Below are 25,488 nucleotides of genomic sequence, written 5' to 3'. Positions count from 1 at the left end.
GCAGTACTGATATATTAATACATATTAATATACATTAATACACAGCAACATATTTCTCATCCCTATCAATTATGTCATTTGGATCCCAAAGAGATGTTGCAAATTATATGTTTTCATACAAGATATATGGATTTGGTTTATCATCATTCCAGGACAAGAGTTCTCCTACTAAAACAGAGGATGTTTTAAGGAAATAGGAGACACTGAATACAACAGCCCCTTTATACCATGGTCCAAATAGATGTTTCTGTGTGTTTTCTGTGTGTTAATGCATTCTGCAGTCTCCTGACAAAGAAAAAGAATGAACTCGCCTCTGCTTCATGGCCTTCTTCCCCTGGACCTCATCAATTATTTTCATATATCCGGACACATTCTCAGATTCTATCACTTAGTCGGCTAAATTTAGGATGTCTCCCGTGGTTTGCTTCCAATCCAAGTTAGTTTCTTGACTCACCCATGCATGTGAGAGAGTGGATGCTGGAGAAGCTTTGTAGTTGGGTGTGCAGGCTGATGTTTGATGCAGAGCACAGGTTCGTTACACTGAGCGCTTGAAGTACTTTTTGGGGGGCAATCTCCGTGTCAAAACATGTTTATTAAAGCTGTGAATAATTTGGGCGAAGGCTGGGTGATTACTGAAGAGGATGATAAATTCTCTGCAGTGGGAAATGATTTTCTGCAATATTTCACTTGAGTTTTGCATAATTAGGCATGAGAAGCTTAGACTGAAGATAGGGGCAACGCACTATATTTAGCTCTCGAGCTAATGAATTAGATGAGTTGTATTGATCTGTGGAGGCTTCATTACAAATGCTGCTGGATCGTGTGCGTTTACATGTGCGTGTAATTATTCTAGTAGAATACGCCCATGAATACAGCCTCTCCTCCGGAGCTGGAGAGGAGCCATCGAGCCCGGGGTTGCGTTCAAAGCCTCCTGTTGTTTTGTCATTTAACCATTTTGTAACTGGTTGTTGTGCAAATGGATTTTATGACCCTGGCCCTTTCTCTTCATCCCTCCCTTCTCTCCTCAGCTTATAGCCGGTCATTACCTTGGTCTTCTTTATTGCTCCGCTCTTGGGTGGTAAGCTAAGTGCTCCTTTGTGTCACTTTTTTTTATCACTAATTTCCATCCCTGGGAAAAGCGAATATCTTGAATAGGGCTTGGACTGGCAATGTAAGGACCCACTGGCTTGATTTATCAGCTGGGGTCAGCAAGATAGAGATGAATGGATGTGCTGCCTGTGGGAGAGCGGCGAGTCATGCCAGACAGACATGTGCGAGAGCTGTAATGGAGCACACCCTTGAGTCCAGGCAGAGGGCTCGGAATAGCATGTCAGTATCTCCTTTTATACAGAGATGCTGCTATTTTGCCGTGAAGACGACTCCGTGTTGTGCATTGCTTGTTTAATTAAACCAAAACAAGCCAGCATATTAATTAATATCATTTAAATATATAATATAAAAATAATAAAAGCACACATTCCTGCCTTCAACAGTTTGTGAAAAGGGTCACACTGATGCAGTTGTGCAAAAACTCCAAGGTGCATACTCTCACACATGGATCCATGAAAAACATAGTAACACACACACACAAAAACACACACTGATGTGCCCTGGAGGTTGCTCCAGGCTGATCTGCTGACTTCAGGTTGTAAGATATCGATGATGTTGCCTTTTGGCTCGTCACTGTTGCATGTTTCACAACACGTCCCCAGGATTAGTCACGTGAAGCTTGCAGCTGGAGTAATAGAGAGTGCATTTCAGTGTATGCACATCTGCAGAACTTACTACATCCTTAGCTGCAAGTGAGAAAATGTGTGTCACACATATGTGTTTGTGCACTCATGGATGGATACATTTTACCCCTTAAACAATGTGGTGAGTGTGTGTGTGTGTGTGTGTGTGTGTGTGTGTGTGTGTGTGTGTGTGTGTGTGTGTGTGTGTCTTCTAATTTGTGACTGTGTGTCGGTGTATGTGTGTGTTAAAGAGAATAACTCCAGACTGATTGGATTTCTTACTGCTAATGCTCGGTAGGGGCTTTGGAGGATCTGGTTGCACCCGCTGGTAATCCAGCCAGTCATCTGCGGCTGTCCCTCTCTCTGTATCGCCTCCCCTCATCCAGACACTGTGGATTACACATTTATTATGATAGATTTATTAGGATTTTTAAATGCTGTGGAAAGACGCCCCCGCCACTGCCTTTCCATAAAAGTTCAAATTTCAGCTACAGAGGAAGAAGTGAAGTTGGCAGGTTGGAAGGGAGTATCGTTTGTGGAGCTTTGCGTGAGAGGAGAATGGATTTAGGTGAAGCAAATAAATGCCAGGTGACGGAAAAATCTAAACTTGAGTTTTGTTGCTTGCATGTGTATGCACGTGTGATATAGGCATGTATTTGTGTGTGTGTGTACAAAGAGGTCAGACTCCACATCTCGCCATGAACTGTCGTAAATCAGCTGGGGTGTAACCCCTTCACCCGGACTGCATGTAGGGAGGGGAGAGAGGCGGGTTGGCCAAGCTTTGAACTGACCCCTGGTTGTAAATGGATGTTTTTCCCCTTTTATGGGATCAAGTCCTCTGTGTGTGTGTGTGTGTGTGTGTGTGTGTGTGTGTGTGTGTGTGTGTGTGTGTGTGTGTGTGTGTGTGTGTGTGTGTGAGAAAGAGGGAATGAGAGAGGCAGAGTGAAAGGTGTTTATGTCTCCATACAAAATACTTGGCAGGCTTAGGTGACTAAAAGTGAATTAGTGCATGAGAGAGTGTGTGTGTGGGCGCGTCTGTCAGCACACATGTGTGTGAGTTTCCATGTCTCTGGCGAACCGGACAGACGTGCATGTGGAAATGTGTTCGGGGAGATGGAAGCAGGCTTTGTTGGTGAAGGGGGGGAGCATCTTGTACGCAGGAGCCATTTTCTCGACACACTGAAAAACGGCTCCCTCTTTTGCTATTTTTCTTTGGCGGCAGCAAAATTGAGTTACTCCAATCTGGCAACCAGGTTCCAATCTGGCAACCACATGTGCACCACGGCCCCTGTCTCTTTTAATGTCAGATTGTAATCGACTGCATATTCTGCACAACTGCTCTCGCCGACCACAGCCACTCCTCGCAGCACAAATAATTTGTGAAGAACACGTTCGCAAATACAAACTTGCTCACTCAACGGGTTCCCTGCAGAAAAAAAGAAACACCAACAAAATGTCCCCACAGCCGCCACTATTCTCTTGGGAGGGTGATTTTCCAAATCAAATCAAACCAAACTCTGAACCTCATGTCCCTCTGCCAGGATTTACTCATTGTAATGTATGCATAGGTAGTGTGACTGCAGTGTTTGCTGTCTTTGTGAGATAATGGCACTGGGTGAATTTTTGTCTGTGTGAATTTCTATCTTTCTGTATGTGTAATGAGGTCCCTGTGTTGCTGGGTGTGTGTGTCAGTGTGTATTGCATGTGTGTTTGTGCAAGTGGCTGTGAAGAGATTTTTTTTCAGTGCAAAATTCTGAAATGAGATTTGAATATTCATTGCGCTTAACACTCGTTATTCCACCAGTATTTTAAGCCCACACGTTCAGGAGAAGGAAAGAAATTACAGATATACTCCACATTTTTTAATTCATCTACAGACCATGGTCTGCCTAAATCAAACCCTTAGGTGAAACTTTTCTCTCTTTGGAATAAACATTTATTCTTGTATCAGTTTTGTCCACAGTTTGACAGTATTTTAAATTTGCATGTGTATCAGTTAGGTTTTTAGGCACAGACTAATTTGTCTGTGACAAGCCATAAAACTTGTCCTTGACGGATTACTTGTTTTGTGTCTGGGCTGCCTTCTCACATAGTGAACCACAGACAGGACTACTCAAAAAATCACTCATCTTTATCCTCACATTAGACGAGGGGAAAATAAAAACGCAACAAGAGGAGGGGAATGCGATTAAAACGCCATATCTGTCATCTTTGGGAGGAAAGATGGATGTGTGGATTACCTTGGGGGAACGAAGGCCTGTGACCCCTCAGGGGTTTTCTTTCTGAGCCGGAGCGCTCTCGGTCAGCCCCAGGAGGGCCTTCAAATTGGCTCTCGCTGCTGGGTAAGATTGATCGGAGGGATACAAATGGCCGCCATCTAATTGTTTAACGGAGAGACGCAACACATTAGGCCAACAGGATGACACAACCTCGGGTTAATCTATTTACCAAGAGTCTGCAATCCCATCCCTCTATCTCCATCTCACCCCACCCAGTCACAACCCCTCCGCCCCTCCTGCCGTCTCTTCACCCCCTCTGAAACTCTATCCATGGCTGGTGCTTGAATTCCAGACCTGTTTGAACTCAATCCGCAGCTAAAAGCAGGGTTTTGTTAGAGCTAGCTTGAAGGCTAGGCTCCCTGGAGCCCCTGGTCAAAGTGATGAGAATGTATATAATGTCATAGATAATCCAATCATAATCGGTGGACCGCGAACCCCTCATTAATCATCCCACTGTAATTTTTTAAAAGGCAGATGGTCTGAAGCGAGTGAGGTTACAATATCAGTGAGTATCAGAGGTCAAAGATTCACTCCTTGTGAACTTGTAAGAGCAGATGCCACAATGAAATGCTACCTGGGCATCAATGGAATTCTTTCATGTGTTTGTATGAGTGTGGTGCTTTGTTTGTTTGGTTTTTGAGTTGTGGACTTGTAGGAAAGTGACTGGGTCATCTAAACTTCCACTGGGATATCACGGATGGTAGAATCACTAAAATGCTGGAGATGTACACAGTGTGTTTGTGTCCTGCCCTCTTGAACCTGGGTTGTGTGTTCAATTATGTTCCCTTTTGTTGATGGCGTATAATTCCACCTGTCCCCATTTATCTTCCTGACGGTCCAAAACTCAATCTGTACATGAGTGTTTCTCTGTTTACAGCGCTATCTCCCCTACGTCTATGGATTTCTCTTTGTAGCATTGAGTGTGTATGATCCAATTTTGGTGTTGTCACAATCCCTGAAGATAGAGGCTTGATTTGTGCAGCGGTGACACACTGGAGGGAGGGGACGAGTGTAAGCCATTATCTGTGCTTTAACCTTCACGTGTTAAAAGCGTCTGAATGCAGATAGCACCGCTGCTTGAAATATGGCCTCATTATCAGCTGCAGCAGAAAGGGCTTGAGATAAGATCGCCCACTGGAGCTTTAATGAAAACCAATTGATTTGCTCTGTTGAAAAGGAAAAAAAGCAAAGGCAGTGAGCTCATTCTGAGCGTTTTGAGGTGGACTGTAGCGATGTGAGGTTTCTCAGGGTGACCTGAGAATCTGCAGAAAATGAACTTGGACATTATTTTGCAAGCTTGTCGAGATGTTAGCATCAGCCAAGAGGAAATTGGATCCGTTTTATGGACACCAACCATCAGTTCAGAAATATTAGTACATAAGAACATCAGTATTGCTTTACATACTTCAGCTGTGTGGCCTTACACTGCTCTGTGAGGCCTCAGCTTTTGAATGGAAGCCAAGTGTAAAGACGAATGGAAGTGATTGCCTTGTGGCCTGCACCACTGTTTGAGTTTCTCAGCAGGAGCAAAGAGTGGGGGATACAGGAGAGCAACACAAAACAGACTCAGTGTCGCCAAGGTTGAAAGAAACATGGAGGACGTGGAGTTAGCAGCAGACTAAAACGGTTTTCTCCTCTTTTTCTCTTTCTTTGATCATCTCACCAGCTCCATCTCCAGTGTCGTCCATCCAGGGCAAGGATATCACCAGACACACCATCTCACTGTCCTGGCATCCACCCGACAGAGCCAATGGGGTCATCTTGGAATATGAAGTCAAGTACTATGAGAAGGTGAGGGGTCCCAGGGGAGTGGTAGTCTCTGCTGATGAAATGCATTTCAACACACTGCAAAAAAAACACCCTGGATTGTTTTAGTGTCTCACCATCATCTGTCTTCCTCAGGACCAGAATGAGAGAAGCTACCGAATCATAAAAACATCATCCAGGAACGCTGACATCAAGGGCCTCACCCCCCTCACTTCCTACGTGTTCCATGTGCGAGCTCGCACCGCAGCAGGCTACGGGGATTTCAGCGGGCCCTTTGAGTTCATGACCAACTCCGGTGAGTTCAGCCACGTCGTCTCTGCTCTACTTAACTTAATGACATCAGCCCAGTGCAGAGCCAGAGAGCGGCTCAGAGCCAGCTCTCTCACGCCCATTTCTGCTAAACCCTGCAATGATAGCATCTTTTGCGAGTCTGTCTCTTTCATTGTAGACTCATTAATCAACACTGCTGTCACCTATAAAAGATAAATGATATTGTGCTCCAGCACCTGACTGGCAACTTATAGCTTCCTTTATACAACTCACAATGAGTCTCAGTGGATGCGCTAACTTATGGGTTTTTGAAGAATGATACCTCTTCTGACATTTTAGTTGGAAGCTGTTGAAAAATACTTTTTGCTTCCCATCAGTGGCCTTCAATGTGAGTGTTTCAAAGCCAAAAGCTTTAAATGTTTCCACCAGACTCTGAAACTCAATAAAATGCCTAAGATAACATTAACAGCGTCTACGTGTGCGGACTCTGATCACAATTTTATAATTGCCAAAACTCACAGAACTTTCTTTTAAATTTAAATTTCCAAAGGTTTCCGTTCGATTGAATTGAGCAGCTATAGAAAACACAACCTTGGGATGAGCCGATACTGAACGTATTTTAGAGTGAAATAACACATTTTAACATCCAGTTTTCTGTATTTATATGAATATTACAGTGGCACATCAGATTTTTCTAAATCAGGGGCCAGAATTTACACAGAGGAGCCAAATTTATGCCAAACATCCATGTACATATTCTGATTCAGTACATTGAAGTCATTCCTTGTTGACTGTTTGCTCACATACATTGTGAAAATCTTCCCTTGTTCAAGCACATTGTGTACTTAAATTATATAAATTAAAAGTAAATGACACAATTTAAAATTAGTATTGTTAAGTGACAAGTAAAAAAAAAAAAAACTACTGACAGGACAGGGGCACTTCAAAAGTGATCAGATTTCAGCTGGGGCCAATACGCCCTTGGCTCTGCCTCAAGAATATTAGTTATTAAGAAAACATAGGATTAACTGCTTACTTTTTATTGACATCTCTGATTTACCTAATTAAATGTTATTCCACATAGTGTTGACTATACTGACAGATACTGTTGTAGAGGGCCACACAGATGCACTGTAAACTCAGGTGTCCCCATTGTAATGTAAATAGACACAATGGTGCATGATAATGACACGGTCAAGCTCACATCCTGAAGGGCCATCATTGTTTCTCAAGGAACCCGGCAACACTGTAGAATTTACAATGGGGGAATTGTAAAATGGAGGAATAGAAAAAGAGGACAAACATTGTTTGTGGCACGATGAAGCACAATGATATTAACTTTGTCACAACTGTTCTCTCTTTCTCTTTTCTCTCCCACTCCCTCCTCCTCTCTGTTATTTCCCCACCATCTCTACTTCCTTTGTCCTCAGTCCCAGCTCCCATTATTGGCGATGGGGCCAACTCCACAGTGTTACTGGTGTCAGTGGTGGGCAGCGTGGTCCTCCTCATCATCCTCATCAGTGCTTTCGTCATCAGCCGAAGGTGAGCTTCATCCCTCCCTCTCTCCCTCTGTCCCTTCTGCTTTCTGTCTCTCCCACTTTCGCCCGCTGTAGGTGAAGGATGTCTTGCTTAGCGACGGGAAAAGTAGCTGTCAGGAGATGGACGTCACTCAAAAACACAGTCACACACCAACACACACTCAGTCAGACAGCTAGTCCAACTCGCTCACGTCGGACGAGTGATGACTCGCCACACCGGAGACGTGATTGACAGCTCTGACAGCTGAAGAGATGCAATCAGTGACCCCTCGCTCCTTGTCCTCTGCATCAATCCCCGCTCCTCACATCACACCATCCTTCTGCCTCTATCTCTCAGCTAGTGGCTGTAATCTGGGCCGCTAGTTATTTTCTCCCGCTGCGCCTTGCCCGCTGCTGTGAAGAGAATGAGTGAGGGGGGAAAAAAGAGAAAGGGGGAGAGGAGGGTGGACAATGAGATAAGCAGGCAATGAAAAGTGGGAGATAGAATACAGAGAGAGCAACAGAGAGGCATCAGGTGGATTTGCAAGTGACCCAATCTCAGGGTGTTAACCAGCGAGCGGGACAAAGCACCGTCACAGAAATGGGATTACATGCAGATGGGGCTGTCTCACCTCTGGGTGTTACCCACACTCCCCCTTTGTGCGCGTGTGTGTTTGTGTGCTTAGGGTGTATGTGTGCACGCATCCTTAAAAAAAAAAAGTGTTGTTTCATGTGTGTGGTGGCACTGGGGGGGAGGGGAGTGTTAATGGCTTGTGTGTTGATTCCTGAGTGTGTCTGTGTGTGTGTGCTCCTTTTATGAGCATCCGCTGATCCCTTTATGCGTGTGAGTGTGCCTCTTCATATGGAAACCAAATCACTGTTTGCATGTGTGTATTGCTGCTGAGGATGATGAGAAGTGAATGGGGCTGCTGCTTGTGAGTGTGTGCCTGTGTGTGTGTGTGTCCTCTCGTTTCCATGTGATTGCCTCTCTCCCCCAGCCAAGCAGGTGGCTGTCTCTGCCTTTTTTATATGCATGTGACGGCCACTGTCATTGTGCGGCTGCAGCCATCCTGTGATTGTGGGGAGGGACTGTAATCACGTCCTCGTTTACCATCATTACACAAGCATAGAGGAGGACAATGTCTCGCACATCTGGTCATTTCCACCACTGACCCGACACATCAATATAAGCACAGGTGTCAGGCTGCCTGAGGGATTCAGAGGGATTTGAGGGCATCTTCTCTTGGATTTATTTATAGCTTTTATACCCGCCAGCTTCTTGACTCCGCGGTTTTGCTGCTTTTTCTGTGCCCTTCAGAAACCAACAGTGCTGATTGATTTCATATTGGATTTAAGGTAGAAATAGTCAAGACAAATAAAAAAACAAATACAATGCTTTCTTTTATATATTTACTCAAGTCAAAGTACACAAGTATGAACAGCAAAGTAACTTAAGTATTAAGTAATTACTCATTTTTCAGAATGGCCTTTTCTCATACTGATGAATACTGTCATACTGGTATACAGTGTTTGTTATTGGTTTATTACAACTAATGCATTACATATAAGTAGCATTGTAATGTTAAGCTAGTCAAGTTGATGTTACTTTTACAACTTTATCTAAACACAGCTGTGTAGAAACCCATATATTTTCAATGTAAAGCCTTAATTAGCAAAGTCATATAACAAATAAAATACTATAAATGCATACTTAAAAAAATGTAACTTAAGGCTTTTTGTGATTTTTTTAATCTATTCTGCATGTATTTATTTATTTTTAATCGTAAACGTTTTGAGGTACTTAATGTACTCAAAAAAAACATTAACAGTTTGAGGTATTATGAAAACTTGGTGATAAGTCATTATACAGCGAGTATACATTTAACATAAATGAGTAACTTGACATCCTGGGGAATACACTTAAAATGCTTTTCACACGAGCAAGAGCAAGATAAAACATTTAAATAGTCAATTTCAGATTTGATTATTTTTACCTTTGGACAGAACCAGGCGATAAGGTCCCATGCCTGTCTCCTGTCTTTATACACTATCCTCTCTTGTAAAACCTTTCAACAAAGTGTTTTCTCCCAAAACGTCAAATATTTTACCTACACAACTGAGCACAATGAGCAAATATAAAGACTTTTTTTGTGGTTGAAAAATCTCATTACAGTTTCACTTTCTGTCTTTGTAATGAGCTCTCTGGGGTTGATAATTATATCAAACAAGATTATCAGTGCTTCATCAGTAATCACTGATTGTGTTGGCTCTTCACAGGATTTACTTGATGTGTAAGTGGGTTTAGGAGACTTGGTATTAGTTTTAATCAGAGATTACTGAAATGACACTTGTGTTCCGTCATTATTATTATTAATTCATTTTTTGTTTTCATATGAAGATGCAGTTGCTGTAGTTTTTGTTCTGACTCATTCGCCTCGACTGACCGTCCTGCTTTCTTTGCCCCCAGAAGGAATAAGTACAGCAAAGCCAAGCAGGACTCGGATGAAGAAAAGCACTTACATCAAGGTAACTCCACGTTAACACACTGACAACACACTCTGTATAATTGACAAACATTAGCGCTGTCAGGTGTGTTTATGTGCCTGCACTTTAAACCACAAATGAAGCCCATAAAACAGGGGGGAAAAACAAACTATTTTAAAGTGAATGTACTGGCATCCCAACATGCTCCAAACACCTCATTATCAAGTCATCAGTGTTGTTATTTGCATCCCACAAAAAATTCAAGTTAATGAGCCCCATCTTTATTGAAGTCAGCCGCAGTGACATGAAAAGCAGCGGAGTCAGTGTGAAGTGAGGTTTGGAGAGAAGAAAGGAGGAGGGGAGGGAGGAGGAGGAGGCTCCACAGAGGAAGGCAGTGTAGCCTGTAGCATGATGGAAATAAAGAACAGATGGGGTTTAGTTGCCGGAATGAATTAACCTTCATTTTTCACCCCCTTCTCTCCCTTTTTTTAAACTTCTTTCCTTCCTTCCTTTCTTGCAAACTTCTTTCCTCAGGAGTGAGGATATACGTCGATCCCTTTACCTACGAGGACCCGAACCAAGCCGTCCGTGAGTTTGCCAAGGAGATTGATGCCTCCTGCATCAAGATCGAGAAAGTCATCGGCATCGGTGAGGAGCTACAGTTTGTTTTGAATCCAGCGACTTCAGTTGATTCCACCACTTTTCATCAATCATTATGAATGTGTGTGTTCTGCAGTAAGGCCCAGAGTATTATTCTTTGGATAAAAGCATCCACCTAAGGAAATAAAAGAATATTTGTTATTGGTTTCATGCAAATCTTCCGCTAAAAGCATTTCTGTGACAGTGATACGTTTGTGTGTGGCCGTGTGTGCTCTCATGTGTTACCATTTGAAAACAAAAAACAGCATTTCTCCAGACAGTAACATTTGGTCTCTAGACAGGTCAACGATTTAAAAAAAAAATCAGGGGGGGCTAAATATGTTGTCTGTGCTATTCCTGTGGCCAGAGAAAAGTCACCCAATGACAAAATAATAAAGAGAAAGAATCAATATCAATTTCCCCTCTCTCTGCATCAGTAGGTGAGGAGAGGAGGGGGAGAGAGGGATTAGAGACCCTGATCAATGTTTAAAGTGGACCCTTTCTAACCGGTGCACACATGCACACATACGCACGCGCACACAAACCCTCACCTACTCCCCTCATGATGTGATTTATAGCCCGTGCACTGTACTAACAGAGTGCTTGTGTGTTGTGTTTTCAGGGGAGTTTGGCGAGGTCTGCAGCGGCCGCCTGAAGATGCCAGGCAAGAGAGAGATCTGCGTGGCCATCAAGACGCTGAAGGCCGGCTACACCGACAAGCAGAGGAGGGACTTCCTGTCTGAGGCCAGCATCATGGGCCAGTTTGACCACCCGAACATCATCCACCTGGAGGGTGTGGTCACCAAATGTATGTTAAGCATGACTTTTGTTTCCTTTTTCCATAGAAACATTCAGAAATGAGGGAAAGGACATGGTTTGGTGCATAATTTAATATCTGATATCTGAATAATGCTCAACTCACCCAGTCATTTACACACACACACACACACACACACACACACACACACACACACACACACACACACACACACACACACACACACACACACACACACAGACTGATATACATAAATTTATGCTGTTAAAAATGTTTTAACAATAAATCTGAATCTGTGGTTGTGGGTGACTTTGGGGAAGGGTGAGTGTAGGGACAAACCAAATCTTTACCCATCATAGCTGTGTGTCTGTTGTGTGTTTTAATGCTTGCCTAGCTACTGTATGTATAGCTACATGGCCACTTTTGGGCTACATCCATACTTCTACCTTTTCATTTACAAAAGGAATTGCCTCTGCTATGGATATGCCTGCTGTCAACAGGAGTTTTAGGCTTCCCTGATTTGTCAGGGTCCTATCACATGACACTCTCCTGGGAGTTAACAACCACCATTAGCCTCGTCTACCAGTGTTGAACAGATAATAACTTAAGTGTGAAATAATAAAGTGACTCAGATGTCTTTGCTCCAGCTGATGTGCAGTTAAACTCTGCATTTTAAAATGATACAACTGCTTATGGGGACGAGGTATTATATAAGCAATAAGTGACAATTCTTGTGTAGACTGCCATGCGCATGCCCAGAGTTTGAAAAGGCAGTTTTCAAACTATAACATAGTAGTATGGATGTAACCTTGTTGCACTTGTTCCAGAATACCTGTATTCACACATGTATTCTTGGATTTGTGCACTTGTGTACATGTCTCTATGTCCCGTCCCGGGTATCCCCAGGTGGGCTTTGTCCAGATGGAAGGGGTCCAGCATTGGTGGGGAGGTGGAATTAAGAGGTAGTTGGGCAGTTGGGAGGGGGTTTAATGGGTCCAGGACCAGGCCCTGTAGTGCAGCACCAGGCTCATTAATCATGGTGTCAGCCGTAAATGTGTTTGGGGTTAGGGAGTGATACCCTATCCCTCCTCTATCTGCTGCTGCATGGCCACAAAACACCGGCCAAATCTCCCCCTCTACCCTTGGAACTCTCTCCTCCCTGTCTCTCTGTTTTTCCCCACCTTTTACACCTCCCCCGTTGCTTTTTGTTAGGCTAGAGGTGTACACGTGTGTGCATGTGCATGTGCGAAAGTCTTGTAAGCACATGTTGGCGTCCGTGTGTCTGTAATTGTCTTCACGTGCGTGCGTGAGTATCACCATAGCTGATGGCCAGCTTCGGCTCAGGTTAGATGGATGACGTGCTTTAATGTGTCGTGACACAACAGCCTGGCCCTATCTGTGGTAGATACCACTGTCTCTCTGACTCTTCTCGTGTAGACGCTGTACACATACACACACACACACACACACAGATAATTGCACACACACTGCACACGCTAAGCCCAGCTGGAGCTGAAAATGAACAGCAGCAGAGGCAGAATTGCTTATCACCTATCACACCTCTCACTGTGAGGAATGACCTCTCAGACCTCGCAGAGACAGAGTGAGAAAGACAGAGAAAAGGCCGACAGATGGACAGGAGGAAGGAAAGGAATTGGACACAGGCTGCAGCCAGGGAAGGTGCAAATAGAGACGCGGCGAGAAAGAGACAGGGAGGCGGTTAGGCGCTGATGGATTAGAGGAGAGACGGAGAACAACAGCGGGAACGACAGAGAGAGAAAGCGGAGGGTGGTAGAACTGCTGGACCGGACACTGGAAAAAGAAAGAGGCAGAGGGAGGGAGATGAAGGAGAAGCAGACTAGCTACGCAACGATGATGGGAGCCGACATGAAAGGATGGTGAGGCAAAGCAATAAGGGCATCCGATAGCTCCCGCTCCACCTCCCTCCACTCTTACTTTTGAGAGCTTGACACAAGGTTTTGGGCAAATTAGTCCTTCACACTTGAGTGTGTCAGTGGAATCTATTAAAAGTCCATTATTTGAATTGCACTCCCTTCTCTATTACAATCAAGTTAGAGGGAATTCTCAATCTGGCCTCAGTTTGCTGGCATGTCCAACAGAGCCAATTAAGCCTTATTAATTATGGAGGAACTCCAAATAGGCACTAAAATACATAAATGTGCAAAAATCTCTCACTGAGGATTGCTGGCTGTAGTCCACCATCTTGAAGTCTGTATATACTTAATGTGTCAGTCATGCTGGTGCATAATTAAAACCTAACTGCTATTGGAGCTCAAAAGAAGACGTAATATGTTAAACATCTGATTTACATAAAGTAAGAGCGTGCTAATTTAGAAAAGGTCTGCTTTTAAAAACCAGATCTTTGTTTGCTGCAAACGTCAAGGACTAAAGAGAGCGTTTGCCCAATGTTCCCTCAATATTGTGCCCCTGTTGCGTTTCTCCCCTTCCCCTGTTTTGTTGGCAGGTGATAATCGTCCCACTGGTGGGGCCCTTGCCCAGAGTTCATTGCCAAAGGCGGCAGGGTGTATTCAGTAAACAAGAAATTAGCATGCAAATGGCATGGGAGGATGAGGACAGGGCTGGGAAGGCGAGAGTTTAAGGTCGCAGGTCAGACGCTCCTCAGACTTGATTGGGGAGCTGTCAATCACCGGCAGCCCTGGGGCAGAGGCGCGCAACAAAGGGAACAAAGATGGCCGACAAAGAGAGTCCCCTCTCTCCCCCAACTTTAACTCTACTTCCTTTTTTTGGGGCATTGCTGGGGCGCCCCATAATTAATGGAGTGCCAATCATATGGTGGGTAATGCGGTGACTGACGGCCTCTTGGCGCGGCGAGAGGCCTGCTGAGGAGTGGAGGAACTTCACCTTGAAGACCTCAGCTGCCAACCACCCGGCTGGCTCTCTGCCGCTTTAGGCGTTTTGCTGGGGGACACAAGAGATTTTACACGACTTTCCCCCAAGGCATCAGGCTTAAGTCAGCACTTCTCATCAGCACAATAAGCTTTTAAGTCCACCTTAACTGTGCCACTTAAAATGGAACGCCAAGAACACCGCAGTCCTGGGAGGAATCGGTGGCGGCACTTTTCAGCATGTGCTGTTGCCACGGCTGGTTAGGCACCAGCTTGCTGCCATTTTGGGACAAAAACAATTCACCCGCCTTTTCCTTTCCCTTTCTCTCTTTTTCTCTCTCCTCCTCTTCTCATGCCCGCTATCCCCTCCTCATCCTCATCCTGAGAGACAAAGACAGACAGAGACCCACCAGGGAATGTCCATCCTCCCCGCCGCTTGCCCCGGCTCAGATAAAGACACAGACGGTCCCCCAAGAGAGACAGAGAGGGGAAGACAGAGGGATGGGGTGAAAAAGGCCAGAGAGGAGGGGCGGGGATTAGGGAGAAAAGAGGGAGAGACTGAGGGAGGGAAAAAGAGAGCAGTAAAGAGGAACTAGCAGGAGAGTGACAGCTGCGTCCAAAGTTGGCAGAGGAGAAAGAGGGCAAAGGGACAGTGACTGACATAAACAGTGAGTCAGAGGGATTCTGGGTGGGTGCCTCTGATGGGACTTTGGATAATGCGTCCAACATCAGTTCATATTTGCATAAACTCAAGATGGTGTGCGTATGTGTGTGTCTGTGTGTGTGTGTACTTGTAATTTGTTTCGGTGGAGATGCCTTTGCATGTGCAGGGTAAAGAAGAGGGGTAACTCTGAGCTAATTAAATCACTACGGGACAGAGATGGATGGCCTAACACACAATCGTGCACACACACACACACACACACACACACACACACACACACACACACACACACACACACACACACACACACACAGACAGACACACACCATTGCTCACGTTCCCTCGAGAACCCCCCTGCTGTGTCGGGCTGTGATGTGCATCGTTTACCTCCATAATCATCTGCCTTTCATTCTCTCACTCTTTCCCTCTCCCTCTCTCTCTAGGTAAGCCAGTGATGATAATCACAGAGTACATGGAAAACGGATCGCTGGATGCATTCCTGAGGGTCAGTCATGCGTTTCTGTCTGTGCACATGTGTGTGAGTGTGTGAGTGTGTGAGTGTGTGATACGACTGTAGCCGCCTGATCCCCTCTTATCTCTGTAATGTCATCCGCCGAAATTACAAGCGTTTGTTCGCAAACATTCGCCCTAATCTTGATCGACTTACTGTTTTTCTGACAAGGAGGTTGGCAGAGGTTTCATTTCCAGGAATAAACTACACTTATAGTAGATGCTTACATACTTGATTCAGTAAATATACATACTTGATTAATTACTTAACAAACACGAAAACAATGAAAGAACAAGGAAAAAGGAAGAGAAAAGTTGTGCTGTCTCTGTATCAGTCACACAGCCATACTTTAAGAACATTTTTAAATGTTTAAATGTCTCTGTAACTATAAACCTTTTTATGATGCATTCAACACTTGTGAAAGCAGTTAGGAATACTAGGAAGTATGATATATCCCCAACATCGTCTGGTTAGGTCCAGGGCAGATAATACATTGAATTTGGTTCTGTTTAAGGTTTCTTCTTGTTAAAAGGGAGCTTCTCTATAATATTGTTAAGTCTCGACTTTAGTGTAAAGTCCCTTAAGATAATGTGCATTGTGATTCTATGCAATAGAAATAAAATTGTATTGGTTAATATAATATAGTTGTTATATATGTGCTAATTAGCTTAACGCACAATAATAAACCCATCTGTTAATACATTTATCATAAGCTTCATTACAGTAAATACATTTTTTCTTTAAAAAAAGTAACACAATCCAGGTTTAAAACATTCATGTTGTTCTGAGTCATTGGTGTTTGTGCACTGCTTCTAAAAGCTAAAATGGGCTTTTAAAAAGATTAAGGTTAAAGGTTAAAATTATATTTAATGATTATCCTCATGATTTGTATAAACAGCTAATACAATTTGTAAAGCATTGTAATAAACTCTACTCACTGACTTTACATTTTTGGAAGTGCTTAAAGTGTGTTATGGTGTGTTTCTTAAGTTATTATATACCAAAAATGTCAAATAATAATAACTTAATAATTTTTGTTGAATCTAATATCCAGCATTTCCTGGTAATTTAAACCAAAAACATAATTTTGTTCTTTTTAAACTGAACAGTAACGTACAGCTTAGCAGTAAAACCAATAAATCAGTTACTGCAGTTGAATGTTAAACACAATTCAAAATGTTGAAGATGCAGGACTCCAGGATTAAACTCTGTCTTCCTTTCTGCAGAAGAACGACGGGCGCTTCACAGTCATTCAGCTGGTCGGTATTCTGCGTGGCATCGCGTCGGGCATGAAGTACCTGTCAGACATGAGCTACGTTCACCGTGACCTCGCGGCTCGCAACATCCTGGTCAACAGCAACCTGGTGTGCAAGGTGTCCGACTTCGGCATGTCCCGAGTGCTGGAGGACGACCCCGAGGCTGCATACACCACGAGGGTGAGTTTGTGTGTGTGTGTGTTTGTGTGTTCAAGCAAGCACATGTCAGCGGAGTGTCTGAGTGTGTCACCTTACTTGTCGACTTTGTCAGATTTCATTAATCAGCCCATCTTTCAATTACAGGGAGGGAAGATCCCCATCCGTTGGACGGCTCCAGAGGCTATCGCTTACAGGAAGTTCACCTCGGCCAGCGACGTGTGGAGCTACGGCATCGTCATGTGGGAGGTGATGTCATACGGCGAGCGACCATACTGGGACATGAGTAACCAAGACGTAAGTCTGGAGAAATGTAATCACATGCAGACCATCATGAACGTTATACAGCTTGAATTAGTGTGTGATATTAGAGCTCAGACAATAATTCCCAGTTACTGTCGAACATTTTTAAGATACTTCATCATTTTAACTTGGTTAGATAATCAAATCATCTCCAGGGGTGATAAAATACCAGCAGTATATTCTATTTTCTCATTACACTTTGAATGCACGAGTCTAATGCCACTAATGATGATGAAGAATTTAATTTATGCATAACCAAATGTCTTGTGTTGGAGGCTAAAGTAAGGTGATAAAAAATAAGAACAAGGTATAAAATTAAAGGGAAAAAAACAACATAGCTGTGATCAATCTGCCTGCAGTGTTTTATCACAGTTTGACACTCGCCAGACAAACTCTGAAAGAAAGTGACTGACAGCACTACTCTACTGTTCAGGTCATCAAGGCTATTGATGAGGGCTATCGGCTGCCCCCGCCCATGGACTGCCCTGTGGCACTCCACCAGCTCATGTTGGACTGTTGGCAGAGAGAGAGGGCCGACCGGCCAAAGTTTGGACAGATCGTCAACATGCTGGACAAGCTGATCCGTAACCCCAACACTCTGAAGAGGACCGGGGGAGAGACCGCAGTCAGGTGAGGGGGCATCTGCACACACAAACAGACACACAATAGAAGTTATGCTAGGTTGTAGAATCACAGATTTCAAAAAGTTCTGTCTATCCCGGTGGTTCCCAGCTTAGGGGTTGAGCTACCCTCAAGCAATGATAAATATGAGGGATCTCAAAATAATTTCCAGGAGATTAGTCGGAAATAAATTATTTTCTACTACTCAAAAACAATTTATTTTGCTAGACTTTCAAGACATCTAATCCTTTTCTAGTGAATGACTACATTCTGTTTTAGCTCCTCAGGCCTGTACATATAAGATATAAAATAAAAGGTTACTTCAGTAGATATCTCTTAAACAATAGAAAAAGTTTGTAAGTGTGACACATTTGTCATAAAATTAATTTGTAATATAAATTTAAGGTATTAATTACTACTACTTAAAAACTATTATATATCTTTATTTCATGTATTTGTTTGTATCTTTTTTAAACTAAACTAATAATAAGACAAAACTATAACTAAAAGAAGCTTTGTAGCACAGTGGCTTCCATCAACAGATGAACAGCTGTCTAGAAAATGACTTAAAAGTCTTGGTTTTTCAAACTGACAACCAACAATTATGTTGTAAATTGAATCAATGTCAGTGTGTGATTGTGCACGTTGTAATTTGCATAAACACACACTGACTCATCTGCTAAGCTCACAAGTTCACGCTCAATATATGCAGCCTAATAACTGTAAAATTATTAAATGCACACCACACACACACACACACACTCACACACACACTCACACACACACACACACTCACACACACACACACACACACTTGCCTGTTCTCTCGCTGGTATTTACATTCACCATTAAACATTATCTACCAGCAACGTGTGGCTCTTTTCAGCACAAACAGCCTCCTATAATGGATTTCTCTGCAAACTGGCTTTAATGGTGCTGTGCACTGAGGAATGTAGCTGCTCTAACAGCGGGGGGAGAGTTACGACGTAACGCAGAGTAAAAAAACAAACATGACCAAACAGCTCCACCATCATTACTCTCGAGTGGCTAAACGTGTTAAGAATGACCTACGTATGTTTACAGACTCGACGCAGGCCAGCGGGAGTCTGTTTGAGTTTAACAAGTGTGTGAGCGCGCAAATGTGGATGCACACACGCACGCTCACACACTCACCTAATGGGACTCAGTGAGAGAGGGGGGGGGGGCCCTTATAGTGTAATTACAGGAACCGAATCCCGTAAATGCTGTTTTTATGTTAAAAGAGGGAAGGAGAATGTGTGTGTGTTTGAAGAGGTCTTGCTGTGCACAAGCCTTTTCACCTACTGAGTAGAGATGGCTTCTCAAAGAGTCTGACACCCTGTTCTCACACTGCAAGTCAACATCCTTTTCTAAAAACAAGAGAGCATGCTAAAGAGAGAGATAGTGTGTGAGAGAGTCACCAGAGCAGGACGAGGCCGCCACCGACTCAAACTCACTCCCCGTGTAAATGTTTCATGGTCGACGGCGCTTCCGCAAAGCTCGACAGAAGGGAAAGACGTGCAAAAGAAAGCAGGAGATGAATGTGCTGATGAATATCTGAATATGAGGGGGAACTCAACCAAGTGGTAAAAACTATACCAAAGTGAGACCAGGTTGTGGTTTCTGTAAAATATGGTTTAACTAACTGTGTGGGTCACACCCAGGAGGAACTGTGTTTGACTTGGCTCCGTCTCTGGCAGGACTCACAAAACAGTGACACGAAACAGAGCTGAATCTGATCCCATCGGGGAGGGGAAAGGCAGAGAGAAATGTAGCATGGTGCATTTTACAGCTTGTGGGTTGCTCTCCGTAATCGCATGTGTATGTGTCATGGGAGGAAACTAATTCCCATAATGCTGCCGCTTCTGTAGTTGTCATGAATCAGTGGATTTCCAGATTGTGTGAGAAAGCAGATCATTACCTTTCAAGTCAAGTGCACTTAAACAGAATGTAACTTTTATTGTCTGTTTGCACAGACACTTGCACACATCTTAGATTTTGCAGCTTCAAACACCGACTCTGAATACAGAACCAAACTGAGAGTTGAGATGACAACCATCAAACTTCAATGAAAGTAATCGTCAATTATTCCCTTCTCCCTTTCTCTCCTCCACTCACAACAGGCCCAAAACCACCCTATTGGAGCCCGGGAGCCCAGAGGCGTCCTCGGCCGTGGGAACAGTGGAGGACTGGCTGCAGGCCATCGGCATGGAGCGATACATCGACAACTTCACTGCTGCCGGCTACACCACTCCAGAGGCTGTGGTCCACATGACACAAGAGTGAGTGGGAAGGGGAGGAAACGAGAGAGTGAAAAAATAAATAGAAAAATAGAATGAAGGGAAAAGACGAAGGTGCAAGCTTCAAAAACATGACAGGAAATGTTTTTATATCAAGTGAATTGAATTTTATAAAAATCTATTTTCACCTTACACATATAGCAGGACTCACTTTGAGAAAATGACCCCAGATAATTAAAAATGTTTTTAAAAAGAATATGCCGCAAGTTAATGTTTGTTTCATTCATTATTCATGGTGTGAAACATTCACTTTTTTCAAGAATAACACTTTAATGAATATTTACACTGGTAAAGGAAGAAAAAGCTGTTTCATCCCTGGAAAAACATATTTCACAATATTTCAAATTATTTGTGGTAGCACATGATTTATGACTACAACTTTTTAAAGAAATTCAGTCTTTAAAAAATAATTTATGAAATATATTGAAAAATACAGTGTACACTTACAATAGATCAAATCCCTTTCTCAGTAACTTGAATGGTAAAGTGGTCTGAGACTTTGCTCACTGTATACATGTGTTAAATGTTTCTAAGTCGCTGTCACTTGTCTTTTATATTTTTTTACTTCACATATTATGATTACGATCAGAATTGCTGCGTTGGCAACTACAATTCCTTATACAGCAGTTAAAGTGTCGGGCCTGTTTCCTGTGGAAGGCTGTAAAATTCATTATGTGTATCAGGCCTTCATGTGTTTGATATTGTTGTCCGCGCTCCTAAAAGCCCTCTCTACCTTTTTTCTTTTTTAGGGACATGGCTCGCATAGGTATCTCCTCGGCAGCTCACCAGAACAAGATCCTGACCAGCGTCAAGGGAATGCTGTCCCAAATGCAACAGTTGCAAGGCAGAATGGTTCCTGTCTGACAGATTCACGCTAAGAAAAAAGGGAAAAGGAAGCAAAGCGACTTCGTTTCTTATGAAAAAAATAAATAAATAAATAACAAAAAAGATGAAATATTAAAAAAAGAGACAAATAAACTATGAAGAAATAGTTTACCTCATCCATGCACTTTAAATTGGATCTAAAAGAAAAGAAGACATTGATGAAGACGAAAAAAAGTGGTGAAAATGGCACTTTTTTATTTTTTAATCAGACCTTTACCATGCCCTTTTTTTGGTTTTTTTGGAGAACGGGGCACTTCTGTCTGCAGCATTTATGGATAGATGAAGGGATGGCTGGAAAAGTGCTTCCGAGAGACCAATCTGGAGTGCCTTTAATGGTCTGGAAGGAAAGGAAGAGGGGGGAACCATACCTCTCTCCCTCGTCTCGGGCAGAGTGTTGTTTCTGGAACTTTCTTTCTGGAATAATCCGCAGAGCAGATTTTTTTGATTTCCTGTGACTGTGTTTATTGTACATGAATAGATTCTGTGGGACTCGCCGGCTGCCCCAGCCACCATTGTTCTCTCTCTCAGCTGGATCTGTTTGGTATCTCACAGACAAAATGGAGGATCCTAACCCGTCAGATATAAACAGAACATCTCTGAGAGGTTGAGGGTTGGATTCCGAGGGGAGATGGCTTTGCAGGGAGGGCTTCTTGTTGCTTTTTTGCTCTGTTCTGGCCTTGTTTTTCTCCCAGAACGCCGTGTTTTGTTGCCCTCAGGATGTTGCTGAGAATGTGTTTGATCTTCCAGAGGAGCCTTCCCGCTCCCCTGTCTTCCCAAAAATGCTCTCCCACACCTCACATAAACATACTATTTGGATTCTTCGATTCATCGCCGCATCTGGATCAAAGCACCCGCCCCAGCGCCACCGGGACCCATCGCTTCCTCGCCACTTTTGATAGACAGCTGTCTGGACCACTTGAATTGCCGTTGTGAATTGGAATGCGAGAGTGAAGGAATTTATTGGCAGGATTTACTCGGACAAAAGGATACAACAGAGGCCATCTGGATGCAGAGTCAATCAGAATCATCAGCATTATCATCGCCAAGAAAACGCGCTCACCTTTAATCAATCCATCATCAAGGTGAGGATCAATGGTGTACTTTTTAGCTTCATGCACAAAGAAGGCCTATTAAAACATAACAAATGAAGTTATTGGAGTGTAGCTCCCTTAATTAGTGCAGCATGCTTCTAATATGTATGTCTCGCCACCAAGAGACTATAAGAATCATTAGACCCTGCGCCCCCCAATCACTGGCCCCTCCAGAAACTGTGTTAATTAACAAGCAGATCGAGCCACCGCACACAGCCAGAGCAGATCAATAGCCACTGGTCTGTGATCAGTCTGCAATGCTGCTGCTCTTAGTATCTTAATGAAAAGAATTAATCAGCTGCCGACTCCCAGTCAGACAAACGCAGCCCACCAGAGCTGGGCAACACTTTCCAGGGAAGACAGAAGGGGTTTTTGGGTGTGAAAGCACCAATATGTTGCCATGGTAACTGGAGGGTTTTGATAACTTTAGTATATTAGATAATAGATTGTTCTCTCTCTGGTTTTAACCCTTGATTTTTTTAATTTTCTGTGGAACTGATAATTTATGCACATAAATCCAACACCTGATCACAAGTTAATTAAACATGGATTTAGCTTACTTTGCAAGTTCAAGACTTTGGCCTATTTGATTTAAGTTTCTTTGTAGATACATTAGTTTATTTGATTTTCTCTTCACACTGTGTTGTCATTTTATCAGCTACACCTATACAACTAACTCAGCACCTCTGCAATAAATGCTTATTTTGTGAAATTTGTAATGTTCAGTCGTTTGGAGCCTTTAAAATTTAATTTTAGGGTCATTTTGGAGTCAGTTGACTGTGGAGCAGTTAACAATAATTCAGATTAATCTGCCTTATTTACTATTTTCCCAAGTCATCATTTGGTCTATAAAATTTCAGAAAACCGTGAAATATGGGTTTTTATTTCCCAGAGCCCAAGGTAATTATAAATCGTATTTAGATATGTAATTATGCATCACATCAAATCCTCTCATGTAAGAAGCCAATGTTTGACATTTTGGTTAAAAAATGTTTAAAATAGATAATATTGTCATGAAAATGATTTCTGTCAAATGACTAATTGATTAATTGGGAAATCATTTAAACAATTCTGTTAAATTGTATGTCATTATATAGATTAAATATTAAAAACTGAGGAGTATAATACATGCTATTTTCCAGTAGAATAGAATGGAATGGAAAATAATAGAATAGAATAGAATAGAATAGAAATCCTTATCGTCCTCTTGAATGGGAAGGTGTCTTGTATACAAAGTTTTTATTAACAAGAAAGAATATATATATATATATATATATATATAAATATTATGAGTTGTTGAGATATAATTCATCAATGTTTCTGCTTGAGCAATGTTGAAGCCTTTGCAAAGGATTTATTTCAGTTGGCCTCACTTACTGTTGAATCTATACATGGAGAAATCATCTACACACGCTGATTAAATGTGCATTGTCGTGCTCTTGATGTGTGCCAGTAAGTCAAGGGCATGTTTCATATATTATGTACACACAACAGCATGTGGTGCACATGAGTTAATACATCAAAATCCATATTTTAGCCCTGGGCGGCCGCTCGCACTCTCTGGACGCTCTGGCTTTGGCACTCAATTTTGTTTAGCGGATGAGTCGAATGTTCCATCGAGTTAGAGCTGGAGAGTAGAATATTGTTGGTCAGGAATGGATGCCAAGCTTAAATTGTTTATATTCAAAACCACCGTGACTGATGCAGCCTCTCTTTTTCTCCCCCCTCCTTTTCTTTCTCCCCAGCTGCTGCCGTCCATCATAAACAGGATCCCGGCCTCGCTCGCCACAACCAGAATTCTTCCTCCTCTTCCTCTTTGTCTTCCACCTCCTGCTAAACCCCCTCCTCCTCTCCTCGGAGCCTTCTCCGACACAGAGATGACAAATCCATCCCCGAGCGTGTGGGACGTCCACCCTCACAACACGTCAACTTGACAAACTAGCCACCGTCTGCTTGTGGCCATCCAGCGATGTACTGGAATTACTATGAATGATTTAACAGCATAAAAAGAGACAATACGAAGAATGTAATATAATAGAGAAGCCCTGCTCCAGCGGATAATGTGCTTTTATTTTGAAGGTCTCATTTTATTTTGTGAAATTTTGTTAGTTTTTTTATTGCTTAGTTCTGTTTGCATGTAAAGTAACAAGTGCTTGATTTGAGTGCGGATGTGATGGCGTGTGTGCATGGATGACTGTATGAGTGGGTGTGTGTGTGTGAGTGTGTTAATGATTGAAAACGTCTTTGAAGTATCAGTAACTGTGTGTTTTCATGCCACTGTGGAGAAGGAAGAGATAACAGAGTTGTATTGTTTTTATATAAAAAAACATGAACCTTTTTTGCTTTTGTGTCTAAAAAAACTATGTACATTTTTTTTTTTTTGCTCCAGACGTGCAAAACTCTACTCGACAGCGTTTTATTAAACAGCTTTCTGGAATGCAACCGATTTCTGCTTTTGACAGTAACAGCGGCTCACAAGCAGACACACAACAAACGTACACTGGAGTTTGGACTCCGGAATAAGCCAAGGCGGACATGTAGGAGCCAGCTCTCTGTTGAAGTGGGAGCAGTTTAAAATGTCGCACTTGTACACAACAATGGATCAGAGATGTGAGGAAAAAAAGTGTTTAAGAAGGGAAAACTGTTGGTTATCTTTTTATTTTTCCACACATCATACCGCTACAGATTTAACTCAACGGACTATATTCATTTTTTTTCTTTATCTCTTCAAAGTATACTTATGTGAATGTCTTTGAACTCGTAAGTGACACTTCATATAATTCAGAAAACACCTCCGTCCTTAATACAGCTCGACTGCTCTTTCCTGTTTTGGCAACATGTTTTTTTTTCTTTGGGGTTTTATCTATTGTAAAAGGACCTGTTTGGAAATATGCAAGACATGTTGGGAAGGCTAAGGAAACCAGAATGTACTGTAAAATACTTTGTTCCTCTACTTAAATATCGGAAGATTTGAAAAAACAAATGAGAAAAATTAACAAACGCCAGAGTTATTGTTTGTCATTGTACGCCTTCCGATGCCATGATTCAGCCATGTAGATCTAACATTCTCTCGATCGTTTTTGTACTTTTATTTTGACATGATCATCATTTTTTGGCTTTGTTTTTATTTGTTTTATTTTGTTTTTGTCAAGGAGCTCTAGGTACATGTAACTTATGTCATTTATTTATGTCCTTTTATATCTAGTTTGTAAAATAATAGCCTAAAGTGAAGAAAATAAAAGGGGTGCCAAAGTGCATTCTTATTAAAGTAGAAACCATATTACACTGTGCCTGCCTGTCATTCACATTCACACACGCACGTGCTCTCTCTCTCTCACACACACACACA

General features: G+C 42.6%; 1 protein-coding gene across 2 annotated transcripts in view; it reads left to right on the top strand.

Annotated features, from left to right (window-relative positions):
• epha4l (eph receptor A4, like) overlaps positions 1-25,131 on the top strand; it is a 54,884-nt gene extending 29,753 nt beyond the window's left edge. The window contains exons 6-18 of one of the 2 annotated variants that reach the window (XM_034604216.1): positions 5,679-5,803; positions 5,915-6,074; positions 7,480-7,591; positions 10,037-10,092; positions 10,585-10,698; positions 11,312-11,497; positions 15,442-15,503; positions 16,736-16,945; positions 17,069-17,218; positions 17,658-17,854; positions 19,987-20,145; positions 20,913-22,130; positions 23,885-25,131. In XM_034604216.1, the coding sequence (XP_034460107.1) occupies positions 5,679-5,803; positions 5,915-6,074; positions 7,480-7,591; positions 10,037-10,092; positions 10,585-10,698; positions 11,312-11,497; positions 15,442-15,503; positions 16,736-16,945; positions 17,069-17,218; positions 17,658-17,854; positions 19,987-20,145; positions 20,913-21,027 (1,646 nt within the window). In that variant the 3' untranslated portion in view covers positions 21,028-22,130; positions 23,885-25,131. Of the gene's footprint in view, positions 1-5,678; positions 5,804-5,914; positions 6,075-7,479; positions 7,592-10,033; positions 10,093-10,584; positions 10,699-11,311; positions 11,498-15,441; positions 15,504-16,735; positions 16,946-17,068; positions 17,219-17,657; positions 17,855-19,986; positions 20,146-20,912; positions 22,131-23,884 lie in introns of both variants that reach the window. The other variant, XM_034604215.1, reaches the window with a different exon arrangement.
• The last annotated feature ends 357 nt before the right edge of the window (positions 25,132-25,488 follow it).

The sequence above is a fragment of the Hippoglossus hippoglossus genome, chromosome 13, assembly GCF_009819705.1.
Source record: "Hippoglossus hippoglossus isolate fHipHip1 chromosome 13, fHipHip1.pri, whole genome shotgun sequence".
Taxonomy (NCBI): Eukaryota; Metazoa; Chordata; class Actinopteri; order Pleuronectiformes; family Pleuronectidae; genus Hippoglossus; species Hippoglossus hippoglossus.
Note: the sequence above shows the minus strand (reverse complement) of the source record. Positions and strands in the feature narration are given on the sequence as shown.